This window comes from Pongo pygmaeus, chromosome 11 (assembly GCF_028885625.2).
Source record: "Pongo pygmaeus isolate AG05252 chromosome 11, NHGRI_mPonPyg2-v2.0_pri, whole genome shotgun sequence".
Classification (NCBI taxonomy): Eukaryota; Metazoa; Chordata; class Mammalia; order Primates; family Hominidae; genus Pongo; species Pongo pygmaeus.
Window position 1 is genome coordinate 106969216 of NC_072384.2, and position 24180 is coordinate 106993395.

General features: G+C 38.9%; 1 protein-coding gene across 3 annotated transcripts; it reads left to right on the top strand.

Moving 5' to 3' along the window:
- Nucleotides 1–15624: 15624 nt before the first annotated feature.
- FAM237A (family with sequence similarity 237 member A) lies at nucleotides 15625–22956 on the top strand. 3 transcript variants are annotated; one of them, XM_054478236.2, is made up of 3 exons: nucleotides 15625–15818; nucleotides 18378–18799; nucleotides 22817–22956. In XM_054478236.2, exons 2-3 carry the CDS (start codon nucleotides 18388–18390, stop codon nucleotides 22948–22950), a joined length of 546 nt encoding a protein of 181 aa, XP_054334211.1. In that variant the 5' UTR covers nucleotides 15625–15818; nucleotides 18378–18387; the 3' UTR covers nucleotides 22951–22956. The 3 variants fall into 3 exon arrangements, with proteins under 3 accessions (XP_054334211.1, XP_054334212.1, XP_054334210.1); XM_054478237.2 differs by having other exon boundaries at nucleotides 15626–16695; XM_054478235.2 differs by having other exon boundaries at nucleotides 15644–16751.
- Nucleotides 22957–24180: the final 1224 nt, after the last annotated feature.

The following is a 24180-nucleotide window of genomic DNA, read 5'->3' on the forward strand; positions in this document are numbered from 1 at the left end:
TTTTTTGAAATCACCGTTCTAGTAAGTGCCAGGGTTATAATCATGCCACCGGCAGTCCGAGTTTGAATCCTTTTCTGGACCCAAGAGAACATGGAAAATGGCACTTACGACACCAAAACATGAGCAGTAGGGGAGGAGCAGTAGATCCTCAGAGAGAATCTCTTGCTGCCTACTTTTATGAGCTGATTCTACTAGGAGTGCTGCTGGAACCATTATTTATTGTCACCACCAGGAGATCTGTTTTGGAAAACCTTAACTCTCTAAATGTAAATTCTAGCCTTTTGTTAGAACAAGAGAGAGTGGGTGTGTGTGCACAAGACCCAAGGGAAGGCTGAAAATTTATTCGTAGGCCACTCCACCTGAGAGGGAATATGTTAAGCAGTTTGAAATGTCTCTAGGGGTCATTGTGAGAAGAAACGGGATTTTTCTGATACCTCTGATGAGTGAAACAGTTTTCTGTTACAAAACTGATGAGTGAAAAGTCACAGGAATGCCACTTCGAATCTCATATTAGAAAGATCTTCATTCAGTCAACAAGTAGGAAAGATATCCACCAAGTAAAAGACTCTTTGCTGCACACGGTGGGTCAGAAAATGTTATGCCCAGATGTCCTACCAGACATTACAGCTTGGTAAAAGGGCTAAGGAATAGGGAAAGAATTTCATTTATGATGAAAGTGTCACTCTTGGTAAGGAAAATACACATAAATAATTATGAAAAATCAACAGAGGAACCATCTCGACATCCCCACTCTAGGGGTGTAGGGAGGAGAGCAAAGAAATTCTATGGAGAAGGTAGCATTTGAACAATTGGTAAACTATAGGTATACGGAAATGTAGAGAAAAATGTTGCAACTTGAGCTAGGTAGGATACGCAAATTTAGCTGATGTAACAGTGACCAAAATACCAGAGGCTTGAAGAAGAGTGAAGATTTCCTCCCCATGATGAGCAGTCCAGAGCTGGTAGGGAGGCCCCACACACCTGCTGGCTTCTTGCAGTGAAATCCTTTACACCAGCCTTCACCTCATGGAACGAATGAGCTGTTCCAGCTCCCATCACCCTGTCTGCCTTCCAGGAATCAGGAGGGAAAAGAGGAGACACAGGAGGCCTACCAGTTCCTCTGGATACCAATCTGGCAGTTGAGAATATCACTTTTTATCACATGGATTGCTTAAAACTTAGTAACATAAGCACATCTAGTGCAGAGAGGCTAGAAAATGTAATGGGGAGAAAGGAGTATTCCTAAAGAAAAGAGTTTAGAAAGGGGCATTGAGAGACAGATAGCAGCCTGCCACTGAGCTTAAAGAAAAGTCCCAATGTGAGATTGTGGCAGTGGATGGGGGTAAATGGATAGGTGCCATGATGGGCTTATTCCTCAGGCCCACTTTCGAGGAATAAAGGGGTTATATGGTGTTTATTTCTCTATCCATTGGGAGTATCAGGGAAAGATGGGCATCTGCAGTTGGCCCTTTAGGGAATGCCTCTGTTGAAGAAAACTGCCTTCCTCAAAGTAGACTGCACCCAGTGACTATCAACATGGGGGTCTCAAGGCCAAGCCCTCTTACCCCAACTCAGGATATCTGTGAAAAGACATCCCAGCTCCAAAAGCTATTCCTTTGCCAACAAATTTCTTGCATGGAAATTCATCTCCCTTCACCCAATCCTGCCTCCTTCCTTCTTTTCCACAGCTGTAGAAAAGCACTCCAAATCAACATTGTGCCTGCTAATCTCTGCCCCAGAGACTGCTTCCTGTGAAACTCCATCTGTCACAATCACCAGTTTGTTTTTATCACCACATAGTGTATAAAGGGGGAGGGAAGGAAGTGAGGAGTGAGCTATTGTACCTTTGAGTAAGGTTGTAGAGATCCTGAACAGTAATGTGGACTTGGTTCTGCAGGCAGTTGTGAGCAAGCTTCTGCGGATCAGAGTAATGGAAGCTATCTGGCAGTCATATGTAAGATGGACTGTGGATAAGAGAGGCAAGAGGTGCCAAACAGTTAGGATGCCGAGGCCATACCACAGGTCCAAGATAATGAACACCTGACACAGGGCTCTGGCAATGCAAAATGAAGAAGGGAAAGATCACACGAGTAGAATCAACAGAACTATGCATTGATTTTGGGAAGCAAGAGGCAGGGAAGAGTAAAAAATAAAGTCCAGGTTTGACATCTGGTGATTGGACTGATAGTGACTTTATGGAAGAGATCCCGATTTAGGGAGCAAAGATGTATTCCATTTTGATCTGTTGGAGTTGAAGGGCTAAAGGGAATCTAGGTGAAGATGTCCAACAGGCTATTGAAAGGAGAATATGGAACTCATCAGAGAGGCTAGCACAGAAATATTTACTTGAGAATCATGTAAGATTCAAAAGTTTAAGTCATAATTTAAGCCATAATAATTTATGCTATAAAATAATTTAAACCAGAAAAACTTGAGGCAATTTCCAGGGGAAGTAGCATAGAAAGGGAAAGAAAGGGAGAGGTGAAGAGAGGGGACTGAAGAGACTGAGAAAAAATATAGAATAAATGACCTGAGAGACCATTATTTCCATGAGATGGGCACTTTGTGCTAAAAGATTACTGAGAGCAGAACTGAGTCTTGTTGGTTCCAAGAACAGAATTGATGAAGAAAGTATGAATCAGCTCTTCTCATTGCAGCCGTGATTCCAGTTGATGGGGACTCAATAATGGATAACACACAACCCAGCTACCAAAGACATGGGAACGTTAATAGGATACCTAAAACACTTTTGAGGGAAACTAGGATGTCCACACTTAAAGAAGTGTTTGATAATATCTCTGTGTTGCAAAAGAATGATTTTAAAAAAGAAACATTTACTTTCATTACTACAACCAGAATTGTACTTTCTTGAGGCTGAAGCTGAAATTGCAAGATTTTTGGTCTTCCAGGAACAAGAGATAAGCATTACACTCCTATACTTATTAGAAACCGATTTTGATTTATCTGCAGAGTAGCTGTTTATCAATAACTTCCTAACAGCTTTCCACAGAAAAACCTTATTCCTGGGCCACTATGACAAAAGAGCAGAAGGTCATCACAGATAGAACACAAAGAAAGTTGTGATTTTTCTCAAGTCTCCAAATTATATGCTCAGTGTCATACAAAAAAGAGGTGAGATGCTTAAGACATTTCATCAAGCATTTAGTATTTTGAGAAGTGTGAGCTGAGCATACGAAATGAAAGGAGGCAATCCAAGTAGGAAGGAATGGGTACAGGTAACCAAAATGGCTCTAGTTGTTATTCATCAAGTTCTCAGAAAGTTGTATAACCTCTCCTTTCTTGGCAATGTGTTGCCTGGAGCCACATTTAATTTGTTGTGGTTAGAAATAAATAAATATTTCTTTCTTTATTAAAGTTAAAAAATATGAGGCCTTGTATTCACATATTTATATAGAACCAAATAATCCGATGAAAGGAGGAAAATGTAGTCAATTCAGTCAATTTTTGCTTTGTTCTCAACATATATACCTAGTGGGTAGCTGCCGATATGGAATAAAAAGCTTTTTGCTTTTTCAGATGAATGAATTACAGATGAACATCTTTGAAGGAAGTCCTTTGACTACATGTATACAATTTCAAGTTATGCAGAAAGGCAAACAACTGATATATCCACAAGTCACATATTACTTGTATTAGTGGACTATTACAAATACTTTGTAACATAGATAATCTCTCTGGCTGACTTGTCTGCAATGTTTTGATAGTTAGCTAAGTAGCTTTGCGACTAGTTTGGTTACCAAGTCTTGCATGTATTTACTTTTATGATAGTGAAAGATAAAGATAAATTTTGAATTGCTTGTACAAAAAATGATCAATATCTAAAACAGAACTCCTTACAAAAAATGTGAGCTACAGCTAAAAATAATGGTGAAATCTTGCTTTTGAAAACAAGCGATACTTTCCACCATGGAAAAATTAAGTCCTGGAAGCATCCTGAAAGAATAATCCCATCCCCTCATAATACTCTTCCTGCCTCCAGATATGGGGGCCTGTGGATGCTTTCATGCCTACTATTCAATGTGAGAAAGGTTGTTCTATAGAATGTGTTGTGGGGCTGACCCTTGTCCTGGGAACAATTTTAGAGAAAGGGAGAAAAAGTGTGGTATCTGGAAAGCTGCCAGGGACTGTGGGTCTCTACAGAGTGTGCTTAAACTACAGTGATTTAGAAATGGCGGGGAGGGGTCACACCTCAGTCAGTAAATATGACTTTTCAAAAATGACCAGAGAAAGGGGGCTGGGATCTATTAGCAGATGAGCATGGCTTTAACTCTGTTTGCTGTTTTAATTTCCTCCCATATTCTAGACTTTTACATCTGAAATGTTTATAATTGGAAAAGATAAGCGTTCAACAGTCTTCACAACCAGCACCAACAAGCCATCACAAACACTGCTGGGTTTTATGAAATGCCTAAAGCAAATGCTTCTAGTGTGGCTTATTGCATGGTACCCTTCTGGTCCTGAAAGGGATCGATGCAATGATTGTGTAATAGAGCTCATGAACAGTTCCATCACTTGTACTTGTTACCCAGTGAGGGAGAAGTGTTGACTAAAGTCAAGAAACTTGTTCCAAAATGTTCTTTTTCTACTGGGGAAGATAAGCTATGCTGTATATCAAGGGCAGGTGTCGTGTTTGAGAGCAAAGGTGGTCAATTTTCTGAGAGTAACTCTAGATCAGGTCTATGAGTTGAAAAAAATTACAAACTCATGTATCAGCGGAAGATATATAGGAAATTATAAACTTCTCACTAAAACTTAATCAGCACCTTGGTTGATGTCACAACTCTGTTAGAGTCTAGAAGTTTTCTGCATGATTATTATCATTATTATTATTATTTGAGACAGAGTCTCGCCCAGGCTGGAGTGCAGTGGCACAGTCTCAGCTCACTGCAGCCTCTGCCTCCGAGGTTCAAGCGGTTCTCCTGCCACAGCCTCCGGAGTAGCTGGGATTACAGGTGCCCACCATCATGCGTGGCTAAGTTTTGTATTCTTAGAAGAGTTGGGGTTTCACCATGTTGGCCAGGCTGGTCTCGAACCCTTGACCTCCAGTGATCCACACACCTTAGTCTTCCAAAATGCTGGGATTACAGGTATGAGCCACCGTGCCTGGCTCTGCATGCTTATTAAATCAGAGTGATGTATGGATGGCTACTTCAAGATGTGCATTAGGTATGAAACTTAGTCTCAATATAGGATACACAGATAGAATGGAGATTATTTGTATGAGTATTTGAATATATATTATATCTTTGAATACGTAACTTGCCTTTAAAAATCTGTGCTTATGGATATACACATACATTTAAATTATCTTAGGATATAACCCTCAGACATGCAAGAAGCATGGTCCTGTTGAAGGAAATGGACTCTTCTTCAGTAGCTGCTAGTTACTGCAGGAGAGCTGGGGGCACCAGTCATCCTGAAGGTTTTCAAGGAAGGGGAGGTACTAAACAGGAGCCTGATTGCAGAGTGGCTGAATGGTGAAGAGGTTTAAGCTCTCCACATACACTTTGTTTAGGTTTCAGTGGTTTCAGATGTGCATGCCTAATGACACTTGAATTTGAATAATACAAAATTCAATTTGGATGATCCATTTTATAAACATAAGGAGTTGTGATTTTGTTCAAATGAGCATTGATACAATTTCAAAGCCAGCATGGATTGAAGATCTTCAAAAGTTAGGAGGACTGAAGTTGTTTGTGCTCTTAACGCAATGTTTTTCTCCTTGATCTCTATCATAATACATGCTTTTATTGTCTTTGTTTCACTTGTGCTGTTTTAAATTATCTTGTTGATCTATTTGTTCATTTAAATATTGTTAGTCTTCTCCAGGAGAAATGGAGGTTCCTGGAGAGCAAAGACTTTGCTAACTTTATCCATTGATATATTCCTTTATGTCCATGACAGATGTGTGTGTGTGCGTGCGCTCGTGTAATATTAAACAAGTGAATTGCTTTGGTTTGTCCATGTCTGTCATTATATTTTAGTGCCTTGTACTTTGTCTACTCTTGTCTGCTGTGTTCTCCATTAGCTTGTGGATTCATCAGTGGTTTAAAACATATCTTGATGATCTTTGATGGCGCCCAGTAGAGAATGTGGTTTGAAATAGCAAATATTTGGTCATCTCAACAATCTTCTCTTTGCTCAGAAAGATGCTATGGATGACCCCTCACATCTCACTGTCCTGACCTCACTTCGGTGAAGGCGCAGCGGTGAGACTGGTGTCACAGAAAATAGACAGTGACTGTTGTCCTCCCTGTTGGCATCCCAACTAGAGTTCAGGACAGTGTGTGATATATTTGTGGTTTCCCTGCTTGTTTTATTAACATGAGTTAAATGAACTAGGTTCTTTAATAGAAGACATCCTAAATAACCAAGAGAATTCTACCATTTTTGGTGAATTAATGTTTGCACCATCTGTTTTACATGAGGAATGAAGAACATTAGCTGAGAATAAAGAGGTTCCATGGGCAATATGGACTTCTATTTCTTTTACTTGAAATATAGGTGCACAGAATGGGTTTAATCATAATCCCTATCATTGATATACCCTATATTTTGATATACCCTATATTTTGATATACCCTATCATTAGTCCATTGGCCTTTCATATGCATGTATGTATTTATATACTTACATACTTATTTAAAATCATAAATATCCATGAGTCTGTCACTCAAAATGATAATTAGAACATTGACAGTAACTAATATTGCCTATGTTAAACTCCTCTATCATGTTCTTGGCCTCCTCTCCCCTAATGTAATTAGTACCTTGATTCTGGTAACAATGGTTTTATTGTTGAAAACATACTTTTTAAACATAATTTTTATTATTCTTAATAAATGTGTTATTAAGTTTTAGTTGTCATAACTTTATAAAAAGGGTATTGACATTCTGTATATAATCTTTGGGGACTTATGTTTTCCTTCTTGATATTATATTTCTATAATCTATCCGTGGTGTTCCAACTAGCTGTACTTCATTCATTTTAACTGCTGTGAAATAGTCTGTTGTGTAAATATACCACAATTTATTAATTTCCTACTCTTTGAGCATTTGAGTTCTTCCCTGTATTTTCCATATGAATAGTGTCTCTGTGAATGTTCTTGTGCATATTTCTTAGTGTACAAGTGTAAGAATTTCTCTCTCATTTATATCAAGGAGTGTAATTGCTTCTCATGAGATATATCAATGTTTAACTCTTTTCTACAGTGATCTTACCACTCTAGTTCTTAATTTTAATAATTTGCTAAACACTAGGATTTCTAGACATTTATTGAATTAATAGATTAGTGTCCCAAATCATAGAATAATAAACTGATAAAGCAAGAAAAAAATCTGAGATTACCTAATTGGACCCACTCAATTTACAGAGAACAATGATGCATACGATAGATGAAATGATCTGCTTAAAGTCCTAGAAATGATAGACTTTCAGATGCAGTCCCAAATAGTTTATGGGACCATCATTGCATTCTTACCAGCATCTTCTATTTCTCAAATAAATAATGTTTGATGAGTAATAATAAACTTCCATTTTTAAGAGAATAAGTCAAGACCTAAGAAAATAAAAAGATAGGCAGAAAAGAAATTATCGCAATTTAGGGTTAAGCTTGAATTTATTCAATGCATGGTTTCCCATCAGCTCACATTACCTTGTATTAAACTTGCTGTCTCCAAAGAAAGCCATTCTCAGCTCCTTGGACAAAGTACTTTACTTTCTCCCGCTGAAGGTCTTCTTGCCTAAACTTGTTTGCCTCTCTTAATTACCATGTGATTTAGTTATAGTTCTTGAATTTCAAGCCTGTGTCCACTGTCGAGGGTTAATTTTGAAATGCTTTTACTTTCTTCCTTAAAGGGGGGCAGATGTGGCTGGGCTGGAGAAATCCTTCCACTTGCTTCCTGCCTGACATATAGATTTTATGTCTGGAGCTGTGGCAACCAACCTACGGGTTTAAGAAAGGTCAAGAAAATTATGGAAATGTAGGACTAATATCCTTGGGCCACTGAACTAACATCAGCAGCCACATGTAGTCGGTTTTTCTGTTACTTACAGCCTAATGCATTCCTAGCTGATGCACCAGGTTACAAAAATGATCTCAAACTAGATTTTGAATATTTCTAATTTTCTAATGACAGAAATTTAAAATCTTATCATTGGATATGAATTTATTTTTCCTCAGAGAAAAATGGTTTTATACTTTTATACCTGACATCTACTTTTCGGATGATAGTCTTTCAATCAGAAACTTCATTTTAGAAAATGTGTTCCTAATCACAACAAAGCAGTATCCTCATTCAGCAAAAGTGTAATTAACATTTTGGGCACTGGATAAAGAAAAAAAACTAAATTAGTTGACTGACATTTTTACTTCACTGTCTAGACATGTGAAAGAAAATTCACCAAAGTTAATTAATGACACTCACATCTCCAGCCTCAGATTCAAAAAGGGGCAATTCTCATATGTAAATTCAACCAACATTGAATAGGACATTATCATACATGTTTTGGGCTCTAAGGCTGAGAATGGTTAGACATGACTCCCACTCTGAAGGAGCTCATAGTCTAGTTTAAGTAGCAGTGGGAAGGTGAGGAGAGACAGATAGGCATGTATAACAATTAGAATACGCTAAGCAAATAATGCAAGTATGAAAAAATTATATGGTAACAGTGCACAGAAGAACCAACTCCCTTAGACATACATGAGTCAAGGAAAGCTCCTCATCCCAGAAGCCCTGCTCAAACTGTAAGATGTTTTATGCATTCAACATATAGGTCTATATCCTCATTTTTCACAGATGTTTTCAGCTTGGCAAAAGTCCATGACTGTCTTTGGACCCCAAGCTTTGTGAATCCTCCTGCTTCCTATATGTTGAAGTAGAAATTTTATGGTTTGTTTTGGTTTGGTTTTTGTTTTGTTTTTTCTATTCCATCATAATTGAAGGCTTAGGATAAGGAAACTTACAATTCTAAAATCTTAGACCTTTGTCATTGTTGCCTTGGTATATAAACCAAATTGAAAACAAATTCATTATATTGTAGTCTTTTTTGGAAATCAGTAGGACAAAAGATAGGACAATTCTGAAAGTCGGTATCTGTAATAGTCACTCTTGAACTGCTGGGATAATTGCAAAAGAAAAACCCAACTCTTGACAAACCCTAAGGAATCCCTGTGGGTTTTGAAACCTGCTTGAAAGAATGGTCAAAGAATGCAAGTATCTTGATAAGTACCCTGGGGGAAAAAACACTACTACATCTATTATTACAACTACAGTATCTTCAGCTGGACAAGCAGAAAAAATATGAATGAACTATTCCTGTATCCCCAAGTAACTTTCCTTTTTCACACATTTTGGAATCAATGTCCAATATCATCTGACTACTTCACTGCAACTTGTCCGTATAAATTTGATGACACTTTAAGAATGACTCATCCACTTACCCCAATGAGCATTCCAGGAAATTGTCCTTGTTTATTGCCATTTCCAAATGATGGAAAAGCACAAAAGAATGAGAGAAAAATAATTATTTTTACTATGTGATCCTAAATGTTAAAGAAGCACCCTATTCTTAAAGGTTGTCCCCATCATTTGCAAATTAATGCACTGCTGAAGATGCAAACTACCTATATAATTGCTCTCGAATTTCATTAAAACTAATCAGAAGTTCTTTTTAATGTCTTTGAGAATTGCTTCAAGTGGCAAAAATCAGAAAATCTACCCATAGGGCACCTTCAGCTAATTGTAATTTACTTTTCAACTAGTCATCCTTTAGCCCTAGGCTGCAACTCCACAAAGCTGAAAAAACTCTTTGGGTGACAAATGCCAGTCAAACCAGTTATTTAGCATCATGTAATTTTAAATGACCATTGGTTTTCTGAATATTTTTTAACAAGTCAGAATGATGATGTGATGAACTGAGTTCAGATGAAAATTGTTAAAATTATTTTCTCTGCAGTTGAGACTGCCCTATGCTCCTTAGTTCATATTGGGGGGCAAGTAGAGGAATAAGGATAGACTATATGGTAAAGTTAATAGAGAGTGACAGACAATGCACATTATTTAGGACAGATAAATGACAGTGAATCAACCTAAGTTTCAGAAAAAGAACCATCACTCTTAATCAACTAAGTGACCCAATGAAAATCCCTTAATGGGAAATAGGGAGGAAAAAAAATGGTGTTTTCTTTGACATCACCTGAGACCATGTATATGAAAATGATGTTTTGTAAAATGTAGGTGCTGTCCAAATGTTAGCCTTTGCTACAGAAAGTCTAATCTGTGAAAATGAAACCACAAAGATAAGACATCAAACTGAGCATCCTTATGTGTTCAACAGAATATAGAGTGTTTCAGTCAAATGGCTTGGTGGTGGCTTTCTTTTTATCTAAATGCAGGAATTGGAATGTCATTTTCCTCTTGCAATTATCAAGCTGAGAGTGGGGATCACGATTAAAAAACATATTCGGCCGGACGTGGTGGCTCAGGTCTGTAATCCCAGCACTTTGGGAGGCCGAGGCGGGTGGATCACGAGGTCAGGAGTTAAAGACCAGCCTGGTGAAGATGGTGAAACCCCATCTCTACTAAAAAATCCAAAAAAAAAAAAAAAAAATAGCCGGATGTGGTGGCAGGTGCCTGTAATCCCAGCTACTTGGGAGGCTGAGGCAGAGAATTGCTTGAACCTGGGAGGCAGAGGTTGCAGTGAGCCAAGATTGTGCCATTGCACTCCAGCCTGGGCAGCAAGAGCAAAACTCCGTCTCAAAAAAAGAAAAAAAAAAAACCACCAAGAACAAACAAACAAAAAACCCCACATAAATTCCCCTTCCCAAGAATCTTGCCAAGTTGCCCTGATAACCAAGAAATAGAAATATATGTTACAAGAGAGTATGTAGTGGTTAGGTTCTTATTCTATTATTATTATTATTATTATTTAAGTTTTAGGGTACATGTGCACAATGTGCAGGTTAGTTACATATGTATACATGTGCCATGCTGGTGTGCTGCACCCATTAACTCGCCATTTAGCATTAGGTATATCTCCTAATGCTATCCCTCCCCCCTCCCCCCACCCCACAACAGTTAAAAATTCAATAAGATGATTACTTAATTTACAAGTGCAAGTTGATAACTTATATTTATGAAAAATGTTTAATCAGGGCATTACATTCCAGAGTGGCAGTATAAAAGTATACTGAAGGTCAAAACTTCCTGTCCCAAGTAATTACTGTCATGCATTACTTAACTTTGGGGATACTTTCTGAGAAAAGCATCATAAGGCGATTTCGTCGTTGTGGGAACATCATAGAGGGTACTTATACCAATCTCGATTGTATAGCCTACTACACACTTAGGCTATAGAGTATCGCCTATTGCTCTTAGGCTACAGACTTGTACAGGATGTTACTACGTTGAATACTGTAGGCAATTGTAACACAATGGTAAGTATTTGTGCATCTAAACACAGAAAAGGTACAGTAAAAAATATAGATTATAATTTTATGGGACCACCGTCTTATATGCAGTTTGTTGTTGACTGAAATATCATCCTTATGCAACACATGACTGTTATATTGAAAAGAAAAAAAAAGCATATGAGCAGATACCAGCTAGACATAAAAATTATCTTTTAAAATAATTTTTATTCCCATTGTCAAGAGCTGCTCTAGGCCATCTGATTAGGGTGGTGATGTCACACACCTTCAGCTTCTATGAAACAGGATGACCATTTCAATTCATTTTTTTCAGACTTATAAGAAAGGTGGAGCTCAATTACAGTGGCCTTTATCACTTCATCTTAGCCACTTATTTCAGTGGTTGTGCTTAGGATTCAGAGCACAAAAATGGGAAAATCTCCACCTCTGAAATCTGAATCATGAATCTCCCTCTCCTGCCTTTCAGTATCCCTTCTCCTTACTCCACTTATACCTGTTTTCTCTGCCTTCAATGAGACTTCCAGTTCCCCTGCTTTCCTCCCAGTCTTTCATTTTTCTACTCCTTTTTCTAACCTGCTTACACCCTTGATTCCTTTAATCGGTGGCATAATGACTATTCTTTTCTACTACATTCAGTCAGATGAGCATTGCAGAAGGAAAAAAAATAACTAATATTTGTCAAGTCTTGCTACATTTAGCACCATTCTAAGTGTTTTCTGTATATGATCTCATTTTATCCTTACTAACCATGAGGAACATTTCTGCCCATTTTACAGGCAAGAAATCTGTTTCACAAAGATTAACTAACGTGCCCAAAGCATTATATCAAATCATAAGCACTTGATTATATCAAATTGTAGACATCTCATTATTTAAAAAAAAAAGAAAACTAAAAGAAAATGCTGCAATTCTAATTACAGGGTGCCATCAGTTGACAGATACATCCTGATTTCAGTGGTGTTAAATGTGCAAAAAATTGCATCTAAGAATGAATGACATATAACAAGTGAGGGATCCATAGCATGATAGTCTTCACTATTATGTTATTTTACCTCATAAAAGCCATACAAGCATGCAAAATGTTTATGACAAATTGATGCAAACTTTACCTGGGATTTGAGTACTGTTCTTTAGTCTATCTCCTCTCTCCTCTCTCCTCTCTCTTCTTTCCTTCAAGGATTATTCACAGCTTTTCTGCTTTTTTTAAGCTTCCTACTTAACACCTACCCTCACTCACTTTTTTTGTGGATCACTGTGCATCTTACTTCATTGAGAAAATGAGACCATTGGTCACATATCTCTTAACTTCTGCCTCCCCTACCCACCACACTACCTGTAGACATATCTACATCAACAGACAGCCTCCCTTTCTCCCTCTGTTTTCAAGGGCAAGTGTTCTGCCCTTGTGTTACAGTCTGGCTCGTCCTTATCCTCTTACCCCTGTTGCTTATTGTTCCCTCTGAGGTTACTAGTCATCCTTCTCTCCTAATCTGCAACACTTCTCTCTCTATGAGTGTCTCTCCCTCAGCCTGTAAACATGGTCAAGGCCCAACTCCTAACCTTCCACTCCAGTCTTTCTCCCTCTTATTTGAACTTCATGGAGAATGCTCCACAGGCACTGTCTTCATTTTCTCACCTTCCATATCTGCTTCAGCCCACCACAATTTCTCCTCCCTTAACATTTAGTTGAAATTGCCCTTAACAAGTTTCTCAGTGACCTGCTGTTTTTTAGATCCAATGGAATTTTTTTGTCTTCATTTTATTGACTGCCTTTGCTGAGTTTGTGTGATATGGTTGATTTCTTCTTTATGTGAAAAGCCCTACCTTACTGGCTTCCAAGGCAGCACACTCTCCTGATTCCTCCTATCTCTTTGTTTCTTAATCACTCCAATACTGACATTTTCCAGGTTCTATCCGAAGGCTACTGTTGTAGCCACTTTCCACACTTTTCTCTGATGGTTCAAAATATTGCCTACATGTTGACAAAATCCCAAATCTGGACCTCTTTCCTGAGCACTGTATCCCAAATATTTATCTTAAGTTCCCCCTTCTTCCCTACCTACTTGGAATTTCCATTTGGATGTCAGTCATCTCACACTCAACATATTTAAAACCAGATTCTTATTTCCCTTTCCTAAACCTATTCCTCAAACCATTTCTCCTTTCAGCTGATGGTAATTCAAATTTCCAGTTACTTACTCCCCAACACTGGGTGTCATCTTCACTTCTCTCTCTCTCTCTCTGTTGGACCTTATATCCAGTCCATCAACAAGTCTTGTCCCTTCTGCCATCAAAATATATTCAGAATCTGACCACTTTCACCCTCTCCACTGCTGCCACCCTTATCTATTCCACCATCTTATCCCACCTTGATTGCAACAGCTCCTAACTGAGCTCCCTGCCTCATCCCTTGCTCCCCTCTGGTCTGTTCTCTACTGAGCAACCAACATGGATTTTTGGTCACTTCTCTGACCTCATGTCCTGCCACTATGCCTCAAAAACACCCTTCTCACACCACACTTGTTCCAAGGCCATCAGACTTGTTTTCCCCACTCCCAGCCTGAAGCATTCTTTTACTATGTATGACTCACCCTCTCACTTTTTTGGGTCTTTGCTCAAATATCTTCTTATCAGGAAGGGCTTCTCTATATAAAATAGCTCTTCTCCATCATCCTTTTCCCTGCTTTACTTTTTGTTGATGACCCTTTGTTTTTTTCACAGAGACTCGTTTTGTAATCCAGGCTGGAGTGCAGTGGCGTGATCTCAGCTCACTGCAACCTCCGCCTACTGGGTTCAAGCGATCCTCCTGCCTTAGCCTCCTGAGTTGCTGGGAGTACAAGCGCGTGCCACCACACCAAGCTAATTTTTGTGTATGTATTTGTATTTTTTTTTAGTACAGATGGGGTTTTACCATGTTGGCCAGGCTGGTCTTGAACTCCCAACCTCAGGTGATCCACCTGTCTCGGCCTCCCAAACTGCTGGGATTACAGGCATGAACCACTGCACATGGCTGACCGTTTGTTTTTCTTATCACATCTGACACATTACTCATATATTTTTTCTTGGGCTTCAGAATGACAGATAAACTTTATTGACTCATGCATGGCACCACTTGTTTATTTAATTAGCTAGTTGTGTGTTTGTTTTTGATAGATAGCTGTAAACTCACCATTCAACATAGAAACTAGAAGCATAAATCATATATATGTGTGTGCACATATATACATATATACGTATATATGTGTATAGATATAATTTTAAAATTAAAATATAAATAAATTTTTTTTCACCACCACTCCAGACTCAACTAGCATGTAAGCTACATGCGTCCAAGGACTTTGTTTTGTTCCTTCCGTATACACAGCATGTAAAATAGTGCCTAACACATAGGCACTTGAAAATAAAGTAAGCACTGCATATTTATATATGAATGTTTTCAACAGTAATGTAACTATTGACATGTACCAAACCAGGGGACACATCTTTACCTCTCTGTTCTGTTCGGCCTTCCCTCTCTACAGTCCTTTCTTTGACTTCGCTCCCAGAAGCATGAACTGCAATAAGCACTTCCTCCCTCCCTGCCTTTGCTTGTACTGTCTTCTACCCCTGAAACTGCACTCCTGATCCTTTGGCTTTAGGATACACTGTACAACTCGTTTTTCCAGACATTCACCAGTCACCTCAAAATGCTTTCTCGATCAACCCCAAGACACATAATCATCTGTGTCTTGGGGTTGATCTTGTCACAGAGTATCTTACTGGAGTTGTCTGGATTTCCTGAGTTTAAATGTTGCCCTGTCTTGTTAGGTTGGGGAACTTCTCCTGGATGATGTCCTGAAGTATGTTTTCTCCAAAGGCATGAGCTCCTCAAAGTTCAGGAAGCAAGTCCAAGACTTCACCCTTGATCTTTTTCCATAGCCATATGGGGTGAATAGAAGCAGACATTAGATACAGCTCACACATGGAGAAACTGAAGTACACTCCATCATTTCCGAGCAGTAGGAATAGCTCAGAATTCCCCAGAACTCCTCTTCAGACCTCCTATTTAATGGTACCTTGGGGAGGGGGCTGGTTCTCTGTGGCTTCGGCAAATTTTCCCACAAAGCCTTGTGCCCCTCGGAAGGTAACCATGGATACTATTGAGCTGGCACAAAAGCCTTCAGTTAGTGGAGACTACAAGTGGTTTTCAGGGGCTGAAGGAATTTTCAGGGAAGGGGCAAAACGTGGAAACACTTGCAAAGGGAAGACCTTTGCCTCAGGCCCCTTGGCTGGGTGTGTTTCAGTTAAGATGGGCACTTATGTTCAGAGGAGCACTGGAGCAGTGACAGGGCTCTCATCTGGGACGGAATAGTAACTAGCTGTGAGGTTAGAATCAAAGGGAATCCCAGGAGCTTTTTTTTTTTTCTTGGAAAGCAGAAACCCTGCTGTGAAATCTGGAGCGGGGTTGTTGGGTTGAGGGGCTGACCAAAGCGATGCCAGCAGCAACCCAGTCTCCTAAGTGACCCAGGCCAGGGTCTGGAAACAACGGGGTGTCCTGGCGCCAGTCAGGGGGAGCTTCCAGCAGGGCCAAGTCCCTTTCCTCATCTCTGCCCTCGGGGGTGTTTTTCTCCTTTCAGTCCAGGGCTACAGGCAGGCAGGAGAAATTCACACCTGGAATATCTCGAGGAGGCGCCTTATTTCCTCTGAGCCCTTGCAGAGTGTCGAGAGGGAGCTCATGTCTCTCCTCCGACCCCAAGAGTCCACAGTCTTCCCTCACACCCTTTTATTCTCCGACGAGGCCCGTGTGGTGAGCGGGAACCCCTGCTGTCCCCTGGACCAGCGCGGAGCTGGGCCCTAACTTTGCAGTTCCCGCCGCATCGGCACGCCCCCGCAAGGTGGGAGCGGGAAGCCCAGCGGCACCGAGGCTCAACTCCGGCAGGTGCAGAGTGGGTGCGGGTCAGGGCCAATGAGAGTGTGTGTGGCCAAGCCTGTTGTTCCTGAACCGAAATTCTCCGGGGAGGGAGAGAAGAGGAGGGTGCGGGAGATGGACTTGGAGGCGAGAGGTGGCGGCAGTTTCCAGGAGCTTTGACGTAGACTTGGAGAGGCGCCGAGCACTCCCACTGCTTAAGTAGAGGCACGGTAGCCTCCAGGACGCGGAAGCTGGGGACAGTCACTCGCTCGGGAGCAGCCTGAGCGTTTCCCTTCCGCGTACTCGAGGGAACTCTCTCCACGCGTTCGAGGGAACCCGGAAGGGGCCAGGCGGGTGAGTGCGGAGGGAAGCCCTTGTGCCATCTGGGAGTAGAGCCGCCGAGTCAGGAGGTGAGTGTGGCCCAAAGGACAGAGTGGGTCCCTGGCAGCTCCTCCCTGCGGAGGGTGAGGCTGCGGAATCAAGTGCGGGGCCGAGACTCAGCGCGGGGCTCGTAGCGGGGTGCACGGAGGACTCCAGGTTCAAGGAACTCAGAGAAACACCTTTGCAGGGTCTGGGAAGCCTCTCCTAAAATTTAGAAGGGGACCTAAAGGAGCCAATTTGAGCGCCGTGGCGCCAGCAGACAGGGAGTCCCGGATAACTCTGTACCTTGGACAGAGTCCTGCCCTCTGAAAACTTAGCTTAGACTTGTCCTTTAGAAAAACCACCCTTCAAGGTACCTCGATATTTTAGTTCGGAAAGGGACACAATAAATATGATTTCAAGTAGAGATAATGCATACATGATATGAAAGATAGAGGAAATAGTTTTTGAATAATCTTGTATCTCTAACATGCTTCTTCAATATAGGAACATGCATGTTCAAAGACACTTTCTGAAATATTTATTTAGCAGTACCTAAACATGTCCTACTGCTGTTCAGAAGAGACAGATTATCCATCTTATGGTGTTATCATTAAATATTCCAATATAAGAGTATTCCCATAAGCTGTATTTTGCTTGCTTTCATGATACTAACATCTAAAAGGTTTGGAAATATAATACAAACGTGAAAGTGAGCTGTATGTGCCCTTCCTATTTTTTCTTTATGTTAGAGCTGTTTAAATGTGATATACATTTTGTATGGTCTGTGAAGGAATATGTACACTTTTTTCTGGCAAAAAGTGAACATTTAGGTTATTATTATTTTAAGAGCATCATTTATCATTGCACTTGTTCGAAGTGGTAGCAAAAGAACAATTTCAAAGTGGTATGTGGATGCCTCAATTTTATGGCAACAGACATTGAAAGTCAGAAAAGTTGAATGAGAGTCACATTAAAAAAAAATCCTTGAGATTCATAGCAAGACTAGAGAAATTATAAAACATTATCTTTATGAAAGTTATATCAGAATTGCAGAACATTTTTGGTATTTGTAAAATGCTTATTGATTCTACTCTAACTGGTTGAATATATGTCTCTTTGTCTCCACATATATTCATCCATACTTTTAGCACATTGTCTTGTGTTAATTTTACTATAACATTTGACCATTCTGATGTATTTTTTTTAAATTAAAAGTCACTGTGAACAGGAATGCATCTAAAGGTTAAATATATTTAAATTCTTAATTATATATGAGTCCTAGATTAGGTGAGCCAGATTTCACTAAGATATTATGGAATAGTTAAAGCCATGCAGCAAAATTTTAAATGTTCACTTCATATTCTTTTAGACTACATTCTTCTGTACCAGAGAAAAACAGATTAGCAGATTAATTTATTCATCTTGTAAAGGAACACACCTTAGGAGTGAATATGTCTTGGACTAACTATCTTGGATTTATGTTCACTCCCTGGCCTGGCAATGAGTCATTTTAGATAGAATGGAACTTGTGATATGGGAGCTTGGCTAAGATTTCCCTACTTTGTGACAATGTGTTTCCTTTGCTGGAATTAAGGTTATTAAGGGCATACTTATTTTCTTTACTGAGCGGAGCACAAGCGGGAACTGATAAGAAATATTTCCATCCTGTGCAGTTTTAGGGCCATGGCTGATCCTGGGAACAGAGGAGGGATCCACCGCCCCTTGAGCTTCACCTGCTCCCTGCTCATTGTGGGAATGTGCTGTGTATCTCCTTTCTTCTGCCATAGCCAGACAGACTTGCTGGCTCTTAACCAAGCTGATCCTCAGTGCTGGGAATCCTCCTCAGTGCTTCTCCTGGAAATGTGGAAGCCTCGCATTTCCAACACTGTTTCGGGCTTCTGGGATTTTATGATCTACCTGAAGTCATCTGAGAACTTGAAGCATGGAGCACTGTTTTGGGATCTGGCCCAACTCTTCTGGGACATCTATGTGGACTGTGTGCTCTCTAGGAACCATGGCTTAGGAAGGAGGCAATTGGTTGGAGAGGAAGAGAAAATCTCAGCAGCGCAGCCACAGCACACAAGGAGTAAACAAGGTGGTCAACCCCAGCTCCCATGTCTTTTGAAAGGGTCAATCAAGTATGAATGTGCTGAATTGTGAGGAAGAGGGAAATGGCATTAGGGGAATCCAATGTCATATATATTCCGCTCAAGAGGTGAACCCCAAGAGCACACAACTGATAGAAAGATAGATAGTACTTCGTTTTGCATTGCACAGTAGCTGTTTATATCAACATATTGTCCTCATCCTCATACTTCCTGTGAACAGCAGCAAGGAAGAGTCAGAAAGAAAAGACAAAAAGCATGATTCCCAAAATACAACATAAAAGTATAAACAGATCCCCCAAGATCAACATTATTTTTTGCTATTAGCGTGAACACTGGCAGCCATAACCTGGTTTTTACTTGCCGTGGAATTGAGAAGATTTGAATATAAGCTTAGGAAACATTTGCAGCACACAAACTCTTGCCCTTGTTAAACTGAAAATAAATATTGCTTTCATGTAAATAGAGAGGCGCTTTGAGAGGTATTCAGTTGAAGAAATAAAGAGTAAAAAAGTCAGCTGGCATGTAGATTCACTTCATGTTGCTTTTTGAATGAATCTCAAATAAGTAATTAACTTGCAGCAATCTGAGTAATTAATTTTTAGTAAGTTGGAACTTGCTACAAATTTAGAGTTTTTCATTGAAGTAAATACTATATTCAAATAGTCTCATCTGAGGGTACAGAAAAAAAGTCCCTTATAGAATTAGAATGAGGTTGAGTAAGCCTCTGTGAGTAAGCGGAGAGATGCCTGAACCCTATACATATTATTTTTATCCTTTTTTGATGTCATTTCAACCAATGAGCATTGAAACCTTTTATCAAGGGCTGTTTGAGTGGCAATAACTCTTTAGAATTATATATACAACAGTAGAAAACAGGGGCATAACTAATTTTTACATTTGTACATTTTAGTGTTAGAATTGTTACGTATTCCTGTAACCTCCATATTAAAATAGCAATTAACAGTGGTAGTTCTAGTGCTACCCTTTCCCAAGATATTTTAGAGCCTTTATATATCTAGTTTGTTTTAACCTTAGTAATTAAAAATCCTCATGATTTGCTAATCCAAAAAACCCAGATAATTCATGGCCATTATTTACAGATAAGTTTATTATTTTGGTAAGTGTTATTGTAACTCAAACCAATTTCATTTTTAGAGGAAATATTCTTTCAGCAGCCTTGCTACTAAAGTAGAAATACCAAATGAATATTTTTAAATGTTGGTTACCCATATTTTTAAAATATTTTGAACAGAGGCTGCCCAGGCATCAGCACCAGTACGGACCATGGTTTTGTTTTATTCTATACTGCTGAGGATGGTCTGTAGGGACTTTTCTTCCATATTTTAAAAATCATATTGGCCAGGTGTGGTGGCTCACACATGTAATCCCAGCACTTGGGGAGGCCGAGGCAGGCGGAACACGAGGTCAGGAGATCAAGACCATCCTGGCTAACATGGTGAAACCCCGTCTCTACTAAAAATACAAAAAAATTAGCCAGACGTGGTGGCGGGCACCTGTAGTCCCAGCTACTCGGGAGGCTGAGGCAGGAGAATGGTGTGAACCCGGGAGGCGGAGCTTGCAGTGAGCCGAGATCGCACCACTGCACTCCAGACTGGGTGACAGAGCAAGACTCTGTCTTAAAAAAAAAAAAAAAATCATATTTAGCTGTCTTACTCAAATCACCAGCAATATCTTTTTCTATCTTGCACTCACTTTGAATAACTCAAAGAAATGTCTACTGAATAAATGAAAATATTATTTGTATTCAGCTGAACACAAAAAGTTATATATACACTTATTTTATAAAGCTTTTCTCCAAGACAGCTTCAGCTTTGGAAGTCATTTCCTTCGTCTTGCTACGGAGTTGTTGGTGATTCAGCTGGTCTGCAAACTTTAGGGAGTTGGTATGCAAGTAGCCAAATAGCAGGAGTGAGCGTTTCACTTTATTGAGATTATTTTAATGTTTGACACAAAAAATTGTTTGCAGACCAAGAAACAAGACTTTCCATTTGGTTTGTATAATCACAGTCAAAGAGGGTCTTGGGTCAAGGAAATACCATGTCCAACAGTTAAATAGTTACAGGAACATTGAGATTTCATCTCAAGAGGCTTGATTAAATCTCTAGTGGTTCAACTGGGCTCTGAATGTACCTGCATGGATCCTCCAATATTTTTTTTCTTTTGTCCCTTGGGGATAATATGTTGTTAGGTTGGGACGGGAGTGAAGGTGAAGCAGTGCTTGTCTCCATAGTTCTCAAGGAAATCACATCATCAAGTCAGAAGACAAGAAGAACTAAAATAAGTGTCTACGTAATATGCAAAAAGGTTCTTGTTATTCTGATGTCTTCAAATCAAATAGTGTAAATGCACTTGATAAATCTTACTATGAATCATACTTTGTTAAAAACATAAAATTCCTATGTAATTTTGCATGTTAATATAGCATATTTGTTAATACTGAGTCAACATATGAAAACAAAAAAATATCAGATAACTGCATAACCATGAGCAAGTTAACTAACTAATTTAGCCATCAGTTCTTTCAACTGAAAAAGAAATGTATGGAAAGTAGATGACACACAAAGTCTCATCTTTTCTGTTCCAATGTACTGTGATTCTATAAAAAAAGAAACATATGAAAGGCACTTATTTAACTATGAGAAGAACCTGGAAGAGCTTCACCCCAAGGACAGTCGACTGAGCTGGATGATGATCTGGACACCATGGCTGTTTATAACAATGATTAGCAGGAACAGATGAGGTTCAGAAATAAAAGGGCTAGAGATGTCATTATGAGAAAAGCCTCTAAAGATCATTGTTATTTAGTCTAGAAAGGCATGGGCTAATAGCTGAAGGTTGAAGTATCCAAGAGAAGGTATGAAGAGGATGTAACCAGAGTTAACCAGTTAACCACTAAATTTTGATGGGTTATGTCAAGGGAGAAAGAGAGAAAGGGTGAGAGAGACACACAGACACACACACACACACACACACACACACACACACACACAGACAGTGTGTTAGGGAAAGAGTATACTGATGACTCCCAAATAGAAAATAACAGAATTGAGAGTAACTCATGAGTTAGTAAAGGCTTCAATGCGAATGAAGAAATTTTGAAGTACATTCTTCTTTGTGTCAAAAATGATGGCCTCCTCCTTCAACAAACCTTGCTCTGCCACTGGGAGGGACAAAAAGCCCGCCTTCCTGAGCCTGGCATTTTGTATGTTCTAGAAAAATAGTGAGTCTTTGTTTTTCTCTGCAATGAGAAAATTAAAATTTAGATTTGTAATCTGATGGTGTTTGCAGCTGGTGTCTCACTAGCTGGCCAATGCTCATAGTGCTTATATTTTAAACACTAACCACAAGAGAAAACAATGGTTCAGAAACATAAATAGACTCTCAAATGCTTGATTTTCTACTTCACCCACTCCAAGAAATTTTCTAAGCCACATACTCAGCAATTACCCACCTAGAAATCTACTGTTAAGAAACATTTAGAGCTGCAGCCAATGATGCAATCCAAGGCTATTCATTGCAATATTATGTATAGTAACAGGAAACCTGGAAATAATCTAAATGTCCCATGATAGGGTAGTGGTTAAATAAGTTATAGTATAAAGTGTACATATACAAAACTATGGTTATCTCTAAGAGGTTACATTTTGAGTGGTTTACATTTTTTTCTTCATATTTCTATATAAAAAATATATAATGACTATTTTTCACTTTTTTCAAATCAGGCAAATATTTTAATGCCTATTAATTGACAAAAATGTATTTATTATAATGTATTTGTTTTAGATTATATAGCTAAACTGCATAGGACACAAGACTTTGCACAAATACACACTTACATATATTCCTCTGAAATCAATTTATAGAGAATCTTGATACTGGAGTGGCAGAAACATCAAACCTGCCTTTTAAAAATAATTTATTGATATTTAATTAACCTGAAACTAATTTGGTGATCTTATGAAGTTCCGCTTTTCTACTTTCAGGTACATATTCTCAGCTCCTAAGGACCTCCTTCCTAAAGAAGAAAGAGTTGATTGAAGATTTGATAAGCATGCATGTGCGTAGGAGTGGGTCTAGTGTCATTGGAAAAGTGAACCTGGAAATAAAAAGAAAATAAATTGAACTCGGAGCTAATTCATGCCTTGGAATTAAATATACATATATATAACATTTTTCTTAACTATTGATTATTTATTTATTTATTTTAAATGGTGGGAATGCCCAGAGATAAATATGAACCCAAATTCTCTCAGTATACTTATTTAAAGCTGCTTTCTATTATTTATTTATTTATTTTAGGCTGCTAGCATGTTTCTTCAAATGGTGACATTACTGCCAGTCTATCCCACAGTCTAAAGGAGTTAAATAACTTCCAGAGATGACTTGAGGATTCTTTGTATTCATTTAATAGTTCATTTTGGGATGCTTGACATGTTAATAAACTAGTGTGCCATACATTTAACTTGAATACACTGCATGGCTTCCAAGACTTTAACCACTGGATTGCTTATGCACAGGCACATAAGGGACTATATTTAGGAATTACTAGTTACTGACAATCTATGATATCTGAATCTTGTTTGACAGCATATTTTTGAATACTGAATGAAGCAAAAAGTAAAACAAAACAAAAAACTGGCAAATAAAGCATTCTTCTAATGAAAACAAAATTAATAAAAGCTCTGGACCCCAGGTAATGTTATTGGAGTCTCTTTATTTCAATATTTAATGTTACCACTAATGACATCCAAACTCTGATAAAATAATGTTTAAGTGTAAATAGGTACAAATTATTTCCCAATAAGCATATTTGTTATTTGATTAAATATTATAACTCTATAAGTGGTTACACTTTGCATTGAAAAACAAAATAAAAGGAACAGCATTATAAGAGAAGAACCCATAAATAATTATTTTCCTGAAAAATGACCAGGCCTGAACAAGGTTTATAGCAGGGAAGTCCAATTAGCAAATGTATTTGAGTTAGGGACACAATGCTATTTTTATCTCTAATTATTCCCAACTCTCCAATCATTCTATTATAACCAATACATAGGATTGACAGCCAGTTTGAATTTCAGATATGTTAGCAATTCCCTTGCTTTTTTCAGGTCCAAAGGAAGCCTCAGTAAATCTTTTCATTGAAGGATTAGGGCCCTCCTTAAACTAGAAATTGCATCTAAAGGGTTATTATCAGAAAACAGTTTCATTTGAGGATTAGCTGAGTCTTCGCAACAAGAAAAGGAAGCTTGGGGAAAGAGGTGGGGGAGAAGGCCCAGCCTCAGCTTTTGGCTCATTGGGAAAATTAGTATTTTATTGAAAAGCTGCCATCCTTTGACTACTTTTT